This window comes from Neolamprologus brichardi, chromosome 9 (assembly GCF_056152115.1).
Source record: "Neolamprologus brichardi isolate AB-2024 chromosome 9, ASM5615211v1, whole genome shotgun sequence".
Lineage (NCBI taxonomy): Eukaryota > Metazoa > Chordata > Actinopteri > Cichliformes > Cichlidae > Neolamprologus > Neolamprologus brichardi.
This window is the reverse complement of record NC_142112.1, coordinates 24423523-24436990: the sequence shown is the minus strand read 5'-3', so window position 1 is coordinate 24436990 and position 13468 is coordinate 24423523. Positions and strand designations below refer to the sequence as shown.

General features: G+C 40.1%; 1 protein-coding gene across 1 annotated transcript; it reads right to left on the bottom strand.

Moving 5' to 3' along the window:
- Window positions 1-2095: 2095 nt before the first annotated feature.
- slc35g2b (solute carrier family 35 member G2b) lies at window positions 2096-5031 on the bottom strand. Its single transcript, XM_006795111.2, has 2 exons — window positions 4681-5031; window positions 2096-3559 (listed from the first exon to the last, which is right to left on the bottom strand). The coding sequence occupies exon 2, from the start codon at window positions 3531-3533 to the stop codon at window positions 2283-2285; it is 1251 nt and encodes a 416-aa protein (XP_006795174.1). The 5' UTR covers window positions 3534-3559; window positions 4681-5031; the 3' UTR covers window positions 2096-2282.
- Window positions 5032-13468: the final 8437 nt, after the last annotated feature.

Genomic DNA, 13468 nt, shown 5'->3' with positions numbered 1-13468 from the left:
GACTTTGTGATTGGACAAAGACACTGTCCGTTAATCCCACTGCAGCTGCTGGTGCTTTGCTTTCCCCTAAGCATTCGTCATGTTTTCGTCTATGTGAGGGTAAAGAATCGATCAAATCTCTACCATTGATAGACGTGTGTATGAAAAGAGAGATGAAAAGTGAGTCTGGTTATCGCATCACGTACTGTTTAATGTTTTGGTATCTAAAAGAAAGATACGCAGTGAGTGGGATTTTAGCACAAGACCCAAAATTTAGGCTAGTAAGAAATTGATGTTCTGTACTGTACTTGCTCAAATAAAATACATAAAAAGTGCAAGCTTGCCCTTCAGCAAGCATTGCGTTAAATGCTGCCTACGTGTTTTTAGTATATGACAACGGTAGTTTTCTCAGCATTAATAAGCATTTCAAAGAAGTGCCCAGTCATCACCAACCGTGCGATACACAAAACGAATCTACATAAAATAACTCGTCATCCAATCCCATTCGGGCTCCACATGTGAAATGATGATACATCTATTAAACGTGTCTGTGGTGAAGAGACTTGCAGAGTAATTTGGAAGGCTGTGCAACTCGCTGCAGGATGCAATCTGTTTCCTGCTCAAACAGATGGGCCTGCCCTACATGTATTCTGTGATCTGCACCCAAAACTAGACTATAATACTGCATGTATAGTGGATTATAAACTCCACCTAATACTGCTATTCACTTTTTAATATAAATTGGACTGTTTAAAATAAAATATGGCATGCTGGAATGTGTTTTGAGTCACTTTCTTATTAGCTTGAGAAAGATTTTGTCCACATTTTCTCTGCAAATGGATCTAGCTTGTTGTTTTAGTCATTTTGTATTATTCAATAGTAGTAGACTGTCATTACACAGGCGGATTTGATTTACTGCCTATATTGTTGCTGTAATAAGGGTATATTACTGGTCCCATGACATTTATTATCTATTTGTGTGCAAATAAGGTTATTATTCAATAGATTGTCATCAGGTGTGTACAGTCTCAGATCAATTTGCTCCATCAATACGCTTCCATTTCTACTGCATACACAAAACATTCGCTTCCTGGCTTTCTGAAGTAAAATAATTTCCTAGCTCTAGCAGTCTAAATGAAGTGGATCCTGAATGCCACCTGCTGGGCTATCAGTGAATCATGCGTTTGTGTCAGCTGTGAGCAAGCATCATCCCCTCTTTTCATCCACTCTGCATCCTCATTTTGTTCTTATTTCATTCCATTGCTGTTGCTTTGCCTTGGGGAAACGTAGAGCTCAAGTGGGCTTGGTTTTTCTCAACAGAGAAAAGGAGACGTCACTGGTGATACACTGAATCACCCACTACAGAAAAAGCAAATGGTCTCACGCTGTCAAAAGGCAACTCTAATTCAATATAGTGCACCTGCCTCTGGGCATTAGTTTGATATGCATCTGACAGTAAACAGAAGCAGAATCCAGGGTTATAATCGCCAGTGTTAAATATCAACTAGGCGCCGGGGCCAGAGCATACGTGATTGGGAGCAGCAACAACAAAACAACAGTTTGTGCACAAAATATAAGGAATTATAGACAAGACCTTTTATTTTTCAAAGTCACATTTGACCTCCAGTAAATTTGGAGTCTGTTTGTGATGTTGAATTTAGATTTAATAAGAACAATCTCACATAATGCCACAGCCTGCAGCCTATCACATAAAGGACATTATATTCTACTTTGTAGCTTCGCTTGCTCATCTGTAATTGTTTCTTTGAAGAAATTATACTGTCTTGGAAAGCAACAGCTTAAGAGCCACACAAATAAATACCAGTTGTTTTTTTGTTTTTGTTTTGTTTTTTATAAAAGGTTGGGCTGTTTTTAAAGTTCTTATTTTATTCCTTTTATGTAGCGTGACCCATCTCTGGGCTGACATTTACAGAGATACATCTTTGCTGATTTTACATTGACATTCACAAGACCAGATCCCACGTGGTCAATTTGATTTCAAATCTTGGAGCGTGGTAAAGCACACAAACCAAACAGATCATTTTCACGCCCAACATTTTGGCCAGTCACACAACTGATTAGACATTAAAGCAATACTACTGGGGCAAAGTCGTCACCATGTTATATCTGCCTTTTTTATTATTATTATTTCCCACACAAATATTAAGACACCATTTTTTATTAGTTACACAACTGGCACTCATTTGATAACACAACAATACAAAATCATCAGATGACGACCCAGACATTCTCTGAATTGTACAACCAAGCAACATCGTAAACAATTAGACTGACATCTAAATTCATTTGATGGGTGAGTCCAGGATCTCTTGGTAATCCTGCCGAATGGCTCTGCTCACCCTGTACAGCTTGACTCCAGTCAGAGTAAACACACTAATCATGATGACTAGGCCCCCGATGACGTCATAGACAGAGGGGATCATCCTCAGAACGATGAGCTGGAGAAACATGGCAACCACAATCTCCAGGTGCTGCACGGTGCTCACTAAGGCTGGATGAAACTTATTTAGAGCATAGTAGACTCCGAGAAATGCCACAGTGGAGCAGATACAAATCCCAATTAAATAACCCCAGGTCTCCGCATCCAGAGGAATGATGGGCTCCTGCATGATAAACATGGTGGAGGCGCCCCAAACTGTGCCCGTCCAGCCGAAGGTAAAGAGTGCGGTCCACATGCTGACCCGCTCCTTAATGGCCCTGTAGACGATCATGGAGAGGGCAGCAGTCATGCCGGCCATCACTGTCATTGTGTAGCCAAAGGCCTCCTTCCAAAACCCCAGCCTGGACTTCTCCTCATCTGCTACATTTGGCACCATAACCAGGCACAAGCCAAACACGCTTCCTACCACTGTGACTACATCAGTATAGCCCAGCCTCTCATCCAGCAGCAGGAAGGCTAGAACTGCACTGAAGACTGTGGTGGAGGCACGCCACATGATAGTGCCATTGCTAGGTGGTACTATGGCAAAGGATGTGTAAGCGCAGGTGATTGAGATTACGTTGCAGACACCGTAAAAGAAGAGACGCAGTCGATAGCCCTTGGGGCCAAAGGGGGCTTCGTGGTAGTAGAAGACCACCAGGATGGAAAGCACTTGGATCACCGAGCGAATGAATAGTAGCTCAAGAGAAGGAACTTTGGAACGGTCAGCTGCTAAACGAGTAATCAATGCCACACAGCCATGAGCAACTGCTGCCCCAAACAAGGCCATCCAGGTCACCCTGGAGGCCAACACATTCGCCTCGCCAAAGCTGGCCAGCTGCCCCTCAACGCCCTTGTCTCTTTGCACACTTGGCTGCTTAGGTTGGGTTTCCATGGTTCCAAAGAAAGTCCTGCCACCTTTGCTATCTGACACCAGTCTCTTCCCCACATTGGCTTCAGCAAAGGAGCCAAAGTCCTCAAAAGAGGGTGCATCGTCATAGCCCTCATCTCCAGGCTGAGGGAAGTGAGTGGCATATTTCACCGTCACTGTGTTGGGGTGAATCTTGACCCGCTTTTTTGATCCGTACTGAAGCGAAGATGAAGATATATCCATGTTGTATGGGCGTCAAATGGGGCAATCTGAAAAATGAAGTGAAATCCATTACAGTGTAACAGCAACCAAAGTGCCGTCAAATATTTGGACTTAGTTTAGAGGTTTGCATAATTTATCTCTCAGTATCCAAACCGCCACACTCACATGTATCCAAAATACACATGTGCTGACACACAACAAAAATCTCTCACGTTACCTCGTCGCCGTTACCTTTTACCCTTCCTAGATTTACACTTGTGTTACATTGCCTCTGTGTATGTAGGCTGTGTATATCCCGTGTGAGCTCATATAAGCCAAGCAGCAAACATTGTGAGGCTGATGCAGTCTGATGGGGATGAAATTACATAACAGGGATCCACCAGGGGATGATATATGAATGTGGGCCACTTATGAGCTGAATGGAACTGCACACCATAAATAAGCAAATCCTGTAGCTATGTCGGTGTGTGTGAAAGGGTTAAATGGAGGGGAAGAGTTTGAACCTTTTCTACTTTGTTTTATACAGCACAAGGATTTAGCTTCAATAGCCTTGCTGATTATTAATATTCATTATAAAATATAATTTTCAAAGTGTAAAGCCTAAATATATTTATATATACTGTGAGTATAAAGTAGTGCCTCTGATGTTTGTTTTTTTTCTTAACTCTAAAATTTATTGCTACTGCAGCTTTCATTTGGGCAATACACAGCACATCAAAGCCACAAGGGGGCAGATAGGTACTCTTATTTTCCGTCTCTCCTCCTCTTGCTCCTCCTTTTTGAAATATAGATGAATATAACTTCATTACTGATAATTAACACAATTCACACGTATATACGGTATTAAAAAACCTAAAGCTTAAAACAATGCTTTCTAACACCTACAGGACATTCATTACTTAACAGCGTATTTTTAGCCGGCCAAACCAATTAAAGCGATTTATTTTCCACCGATGTACGAAAAAATTTGATAAGAACGTGTTTTCAAACCGATAATTATTTAAGATAGTAGACTATCTTAAATGCCACATTTTTTTTTCATGTCATTCAATCTCGTTGAAATCTGGTTAAATGTATATTTAGATACCTGTATTTTGACAAGCTCCTATGTGAGCCATTATAGCGCCAACTTAGAGAGAGGAAAACATGTTATCGGTGAACGTCTTACCTTTTTGTTCCTTAAATAGTTCCTACTGTTGCACGGATCCGGGTTTTTGTCATAAAAGAAGATTTTGTCGAATTTCTTGGTCCTTACATTCGCTCATCTGCAACTGCCATTTCTCCATCTTCCGTCTCAAGTGGAGCACCTTTTCTTTTTTTGTCTTTTTTTTTTTTAAAATAAAGATGCGTGCTGCTTGGGTTTTTCGTTCTCCACTCTCTCGACGGACACTCCTTCTGCCTCTGATGAAGCTGAAGCTGCTGTTGCCGAGGCGGGTGATGATGATGCTGGTGCTGATGATGAAGTTGAAGGAGGGGATGGAGGAGAGGAGCAACTGTCACTGTCACAGCCAGCGGTTACTCTTCCTCATTCTCCTCCTCGAGAGTCCTTCCCACCTAGGCTCCTTCATCATCCCTCAGGGAAAAGAGAAGCGCGTCTGTCATTCATCATCAGCATTTTCATTAGATTAAAACCCCCATCCACTTTAAGAGCAACATTTGAAATTCCTATGCGAGTTAGTTATGGAGAGAGTGCAACCAGGTTATTCTTATTCTCTTCTTTACAGACATTTTGAACATGTATCACTTATACTGCACAATATATAAAGCAATTTATGTAATTATGGTATATTTCACACACTGTGCTTTATCTCTTTATCTCTTTTCAGCTCCTGGTATATTCTAAATTGCCCACAGGTGTGAATGTGAGTGCAAATGGTTGTCTGTCTCTTTGTGTTAGCACTGCCACAGAATGACAACCTGTCCAGGGTGTACCCCACCTCTGGCCCTATGGTAGGTGAGATAGGCCCAGCCCCCTAGCAACCCTGACAAAGGATAAGGAGAACAGGATGGATGGATATTTTGCTAGACAGAGACCTCCGATGTTGTGCCAGGAATCTGCTGGAACCACTCAATTCTTATTGGAGTCCTATTGGACTTCACATCTCTCAGCTCCTGGTACTTGCCTATTTTCTCATGCTGTTTTTTCCTGATGTTGCTGTCCTCTGTGATTGCCACCTCTATCAAAACGTTGGTCTTCTACTCTTCATCAACCATCAGTATGTGTCCCTGTCGTCCAGCAGGTGGTTGCCTGTCTTGAAGAAGACCCTAGCCCTATTGTTCTCACCCACCTTTGGTGGTGTCTCCAATCAGGACTTGGCAACCTCTAGTCCATGCATCACAGATATTTCTAAACATAGCCCAGCCACTTGGTTGTACCTCTCAATGTACATGCTCCTCTTACAAACTGCTACTATGCAGCATATACATTATAAGCGGACTTGAGATTCCCTATAATCCCATATCCACGGGATACCATAATAAGATTTGATAATCCTATGTGGGAAAAAAGACCAAAGCCCCCAAAAACATGCCATATAAAAAGGTAAAACATCCTGAAAGGACAATTAAAGCATGACATATTGTGGCTGGAACTTGATGAAAAGTAAGAGTAAATTTGTAGTTTATAGTCACCTCAAGATGAAGGAAGTTGAAAGCTGTTAAATTAGACTGTCGACTTTACTCCCACAGGCAATGCTACAGGAGCCTCAGCTGGTAATATAGATCATAATGCCATTAGCTGCCACTGCCTGTGTAACATGTCGGATTTTAATTGGTACCGTGCACAGAGGCAGGTGATTTGTGAAGCTGTGGCAATTAACTTTGTGTCAACATTTACATTAAGCTATTTACAGTCACCGTAAATCAGACAGCAGGGAACTGTCATTTTAGGGGTTATAACTCACCTATTAAAGGAGCCAATAAAGGTCGCTGTATAGAAGCAGCAATTATTATGAATGAACAGGTCAACTAATAGTGCTCATGTGTTTGTCCATCATATGAATAAAAGGTCATATTGCTGCATAGGTACATAAACACTAATGTCACAAAGTTTGTTTCTTGATGAGGTAGAACTAGTCCAAATTTGTTGCACTGATAAATAATTTAATATATAAAGAGTACACATTATAGCCTACCTACCACCTCATATGGTTAAACATTCATCTTCAGGAAGGGCTGTAACTGCAAACTCATTATCTCGCAAAGGCAACTTATTTTCTCCCAGATTACGTGTCATGTGATGTAATCAACATATCTTTTCTTTGCTTTTCCATTATTGCTCCTTATCAGGCAACCAGTCCTGTATTAAATAGGGTTGGATTCCTCACCGTGGTAACCCAGAAAATGGAAGAGAAGCTTCTAATGTGGCAGCTGCTGTAAAGGGTCCCAAATCGTTATCTTTTTCTAAGCTTAACTAAGATGCCTGTCTGCCTAAAGCTAAACCAAATCTTAAACAGTCACAAAAATAGTAACAAACTAAGTAAAATCACGCAGTGCCACTCAGGAGATTATTCATTACTGCATAATGTTTACTGGAAGCAAAATATGTTTACTTTAAAATCTTTTTTAAGGCAATTTTTAGGCATGAAACAAGGCGACACAGGCGTGTTTCTACCACTTTAAAAGGGCTAATTATGTGTTTGCACCCAGCTAATTTTGCCACGTCCTCTCATTTTATTATTAGCGATGCATTATTTTATAACAAAAACATGGATGAGATGGAACATTCGGACTACTGGGAGGCGTTGAAAGAAGTGAAATCCTGGAGGATTTTTTATTGTCTCATTTAACCGGTGAATGGCTTTGTTCTATCAAATATCTCCAGGGAGATAGCAACATGTTAAGCTCCACTAATCCTGACTGCACCAATTTTATGTCTGGCACTTTGAAGAGGCAGCCCACAAGCAGAGGTATCTTTAAAATAAAAGTCTATTGATTGCATTATACCACCTACAGAAAGCAGCGGCCCTCTGTAAGGTCTTTTCATGTAATTCCTATTCCTCTGATGCCCTGAGCAGAGAACATTCTGTAAACGAATCAGACTCTTAGGCAACAATGGGCACGTAATGACAAGACCTTGGTGGCGATAGCAAATCATGTTTGTTATTATTTGCTGTGAAGCAGCAGTTTTCAGTCCAATGTCTTTGCATGCACACAAACATTTCAAGACAATATAAAAATGTATATATTCGGCCTGCACTACATGCAGTTAATCAATGCAAAAATCTTAAGAGATACACATAAGAAGTTGTTTACATTTTTTAAAGTTAATTTTAAGCAGTTGTTTAACTATATTTGCTTTGTGCTTGCGTTGGTCCATAGAAACCCAGCCAGGTACGAGATATGCAAATGAGCAGTGACTGAAAGTCTTACAGACATTGCAACAATGTTTTACTGAAATGTGGCAAGATTTGCTAAAAAAATATCAAAAATGATATCACATATAGTATTTCAGTGCTGGCAACAGTTGCACAAGCTGTTATATGTTACCTGACTCCACAGCTGTCACCTCATATCCATCTTTCTTTTATTTCTTTCAGAGAAGTGTTCTCTACTGAAAATGGAGCCTTGTATTACCCCTGCTTGCTTGTTGTTGAACATAGTGGAGAAAAAAATGAGAGCCTCGAGGTGTTTTTGTGTTGATCACCAATTGGACCCCCCTCCCTCCACCTTCCTCGTTTGGTATTTCACAAAAAATCACAAAGGACGTGTTTCTCATTCATCTTCTATTTTGGGCTTAAGCAATTTCTTATTGATTAAGCAATTATATCTCTGTTTCCCGAGACCAGGAGAAGATGGTGACAAGCAATCCTTTTAGTTGCTATGGGGAATGTAACAGCTGGCCTGTCACTGACATACAATGAAATAAGCTGAAGTTGGTGTATGTGTAGTCCTTTTAGGATCTTTTAGGATTGTGCAAACCAAGCAGTAAAGACTATTTACTCGGCCCAAACATTTTGCATTAACTGGCCAGACTAATGCTAATTATTTACATGCATAATGATGCACTCATTAATAATGAACACATTAACATCAATTTTAGTTCATCCATTTGTTGCTAGAAGCACATTTTGAATGTTGCAAATTGTGGTTCGGTGTTGTTTGCTACTAATTCACTTTGACTGTGAGAACGCACTGGTAATGTGTTGCCAGCTGTCAAGGACCAAGCCAAACTGTTACTAGCATAATGATACCTGCAGACATTGCTCTGAGAATAGCTCATTCCCGCCAGCGAGATTCCTGCAGGTTTTGTTTTCTGTCTATGTACTGAACCCAAAATCAAATAGTGCCCCATACTTTCATGAATCACAAATAGGGCAACTCAGCAGTTTGTTCTAAATCAAGCCTTTTAAATTATGCACGAGCAGGAGAGGTTTCCCTTCGTGAAACGAAAGAGAACAAGAGAGAAATTATGATTTTTTTTCTGTGTCAAATGATGTAATAATTATCTAATCACACACCTCAACTATGAATAAGTTATCCCTGATCTGATATGTATTAAAATAATATCTTTATTCATGAACATTCATATATGCTTTTAGAAGAAAAGATTGCCATACGCTCATCCAAAGGCCATCAGCCCCTGTAACAAAATGGGATGGAAAGCTTATTCATCTCAGAAAGGTATCACCTGGGAGCCAAACATACACCGGGGGAAGACGGCGCATGGAGGAGTTAACTTCATTCATTTGAATCCGTCACCACAATGAGCTCATACTGTACCTTTGAAGATTATTCTTTTCATATCTGCCAGAGATCAGATACAATGATGCACTACTTAATCAGCTGCACTCATTACTGCAGATATTCCAACAATTATTCATGTGATAATAGCCTGCGATATAATTCAAACCATCAGCTTTATAATGAACCTTTTTGGACTTTTTCCACATGTCTTCTACACTTCTTGTATGTACTGTAGCAGATGATGAAACTTAACACATTTTATTTATTTATTTTTGGATGCTCTGTTATTATCAGATCCTCAGAGCAGTTGAGGCTGAGAATAATTGGGTCCTTAAGCTCCAGCAGCTGTTTTTTTTTAAGCTTGTTTGCTGTTAAGAGTTCATCCCTCTGTGCGAGTACCTACTAAGTAAATAGCCAGTAAAGAAAGTTGTGATGACTTTCTTTTGGGAATTTTTAATCTCTGCACAATTTGGGTGGAGGATGCTGTGGCCTGTCGTTACTTTCAGATGTTTTGCAGCCAGCTTACGGCACAGCTAGTACACTGTGTGGCTGTAGGTTGAGACTTTGATTAGAGTTGATGTGTGTGAGACGCAGATGGGTAAGTTTAAAGTTCACAAGTTTATTTTCTGTGAGTATTTGTCATGTGGAAAGCTGCGTCAAACACATTTATCAGGTACACCTGTTCATCTGCATGTAAACCAAATGATCTAATTAGACAGTCGCATGAGAGCAACTCAGTCTATTTAGGCATGTAGAAATAGTAAAGACAAATTGAGTATTAGAAAGGGGAATAACGTTGATTTAAGTAACTTTGAACGTGGCACAGTTGCTGGTGTCGGGCTGAGAGAAAGTATGTGAGAAACTGCTTTTCTACTGGCATCAGCAGTTTCTGAAATACTTTTCTCTGTAAAACATCCAGTGAGCATCAGGGTGAAAATAAAGGAGAATGGGCAGACTGTTTCTAGCTGATAAGAAGGCAACAGTAACTCACATAACCACTTTTAAGATGAGTTAGAGCAGCAGGACATTAAACTATGACAGCATGGATCCATCTTGTATCACCAGTTCAGGCTGCCAGTGGTGGTGTATCAGCCACTGGCAGCTGTATGATGTGGGGGAGATTTTCTTGGCACACTTTGGGCCTCTTATTACCAACTGAGCATCGTTTAAACACCACAGCCTAAAACTAGCTTTTAGACAATGATAATTCATTGTACTCAAATGGCCTCCACAGTAACCAGATCTCAATCCAACAGAGGACTTCGTAATCAGGTGGAACTCATGGATATCCAACAAATCTGCAGCAAATGTGTGATTCTATCATGTCAGTATGGACCAAGATCTCTAAGGAATGTTTGCAGCAACTTGTTGAATCGATGTCATGAAAAATGAAAGCTCAGAAGGCAAAACAGGATCCAAACCTAGAACTAGCAACATGTACCTAATAAATTGGCAGGCGAATATCTTCACATTTTTAATTCTCAGAGTAGAACTCCTCATGCAAACAATGATGGATCAGAATCTTCAAGTTCATGTACACTTTATGTTTATTATTATTACCATTTGTTTGCATGCTTTTCTCTGCTGAGTGCATAATATAAGTGCCTCATGTATTCTTGTGTGTGTTTTATGTACTCCTGATATGCCCCGACATCCAGCACTCACCACTTACCACCCTTGTGGTAAGTGGTTAAGCTAACCATGTTTTTCTGACTAAAATGTGGTGCTAATATAGGCGGTGCCAAGAATATTATGTGATATTACCTCTACCTAAACCCAAGTGAACTTGAGCTATAACAAATCATTCTTTTATACATTTAATAAACAGTATTTTCTATGCAGGCAGTCTAATCCAAACAAGTCAAGGATTATTTTGCTTCTATTAATCTTTTGTCCAACAGTGGCTGTTGTGAACTTAATTTACAACTGGTATAAATAAAAAATAGCCACTTCAAAACTTTGAGGCCATAAACTCTGGATGCAACCAAATGGTGTTGGGACATTGTTTCCATTAAAGTTATATTACTATACAAACCTTTTGGGAGACATTTTACTGTTTTTCCACCATTACTCTTGTTCAGAGGAATTTCCTTTCCAGTTCCCAACACATGCATTACATATTTGAATGGTTCCCTGCTATGCATGTCTGCTATAATAATAAATTCATAAGTCAACAAGTTTTTTTTTTATTCCCATAGTACACGAGACAAAAAAAAATGAACACATCTTTCAACTTTACTACACAGTTTTCATTTTTTGAAACACCTTCATTTGCAGGCATGAGAGGAAATTGGTTTCCAAGCTGTAAATGGCTTCAAGTTATACAGTTTCTAAGTTGGAATTTATGAGATAATGTTTCTGCAAGGGAAACATAAAAGTTCAAAGGCAATACAGAAAACTTTCTCATTCAGAAACCAAATATGCAACACACTAATCAACTGGCTAAAATGCCGCAATCTCTCGAGCACCTGTCATCTTGGATTCAAGCTGAAAGGAATCTTATGAGAGGTGCTTAGTGAGATTTTTTAAGGTGAGACAGAGTGTCCAGCGGTGGCGAACCTGACTCTACACACGAAGAAGCATCATTTTGCACTATCTTGGTGTATAAGACATCTTCAGTTTTCATCACGGACAGAAATAGTTAAGTCAAGTCAAGCATATGAATGACTAAGCATGCGGCCTCTGTGCTCGTGCAGCGCAGTGAATATTTATGCCTGGCTGCACAGAAGACCCTTATTTAGGATCAACAGAATATATCAGTTTAATCACAGAATAAAATAAAGCATCACAGAAGAACAACCACATACGAAAGGAAAAGTTCATTGAAAAAAAAAAAAATTGGAAAGCCTGACTAGAACAGAAACATTATTTTATTTTATTTTTTAACCCCAGATGGCTCGACCTTACGTCAGAGTCTGTGATTAAGACATGGTCATTTCTGGTTTTGATTAGCCTGTGCCTCAAACCCCCTGGATTGCTGCCACACACTGTCCCACAAGGCCTGATGCAGCAGCCTTTGTGTGTGCCAGTGTGTGTGTGCACTGATCCATAATGCATGCGGTGATTTTTTCTAGACATCCCCCTCTCTGGAGAAAGCCCTTTTCTTTGCATCTGTCTGCCCAATAGAATGCTACATCTCCTCTGATCCCATATCAAAAGCGAATGCTCAACTGAATTTATTAGATTAACAATTATGAAAATGTGTAAATGGATTGCACTGCCAGAGATGCTGTTTTATTTAAAACTCTGTCTGTTTCCCAGCATATTTCAAAGCAAACGAGAGAGAGAGTAACACAATAGATGATTACAGGATGCTGCTTTGTGTTTACTTTCATAGTCGTGCAGGAACTACAGCAACTTTTAGAGTGCATCCACTGAGTTATGGTGAACACAAAGGATGCTTCAGTCAAATTATGAAGTGCAAAATGAAGCAAACTGTGACAGCACAAATCACACACGCTGTGTGAGAGAGCACTACAGGCGGTAGAACAATAACACCACTGATTAACGTGTTTTGCAACAGTGGTGCTGCTCTAGTGTGATGCTGTAAATTAGCAAGTTGCACCTTAAGTTCAAACGAGATTAAACTAAATCAACAGTGGTATTGCTTACGAGGCTAAAAGACAGTATTTATATCCAAAATATAAATCTGATGCCAGGAGGAACTCGTGAAGCTCCGTAGATCAAGTACCACTTAGAGAGCTTAATATCTTTGGATCTGGGGCTCATTTCCAGACACAAAAACAAACCATGTCTAGGGGCATTTTCATTGCTCCTGATATCTTTATATCTTAAGTCATTTTCACGCATAAACTCCACGCAATGCTGGGATTCTCGGGTTGGGACACTGTCCATTTCACTCATACAGCACACAGCAGGAGATATTCTGTGTCAGACACATTGTCACTGCTGGAAATACTCTGTTCGGTTTAGATGAGTGAGCTTTCTGCGTAGAGCGTGCAGGAGGCAGGACACATAGTGGTACTTGGTCATTGTGAATTTCTAGATAATTACCTTCAGTATTCTCACAGGGGCAACAATGAACATCAGATGGACTTTGTACTAAGGAGCTGCCAGGATAAAGACCATTTAGTGTCTGATCCAACTTCATCTCTCATGAGTTAGTGCATGTGTGACAATAGCTGTAGACTGTATGTAAAGGATGGACACTCCTTTGGGTTGGAAAGGTAATGCCAATGCAGACGTACTGTAAACTAGCATCCATTTTCATTTCCACTAAGGGATGCCTCCTCCGCTTGCAAAAAAAGATG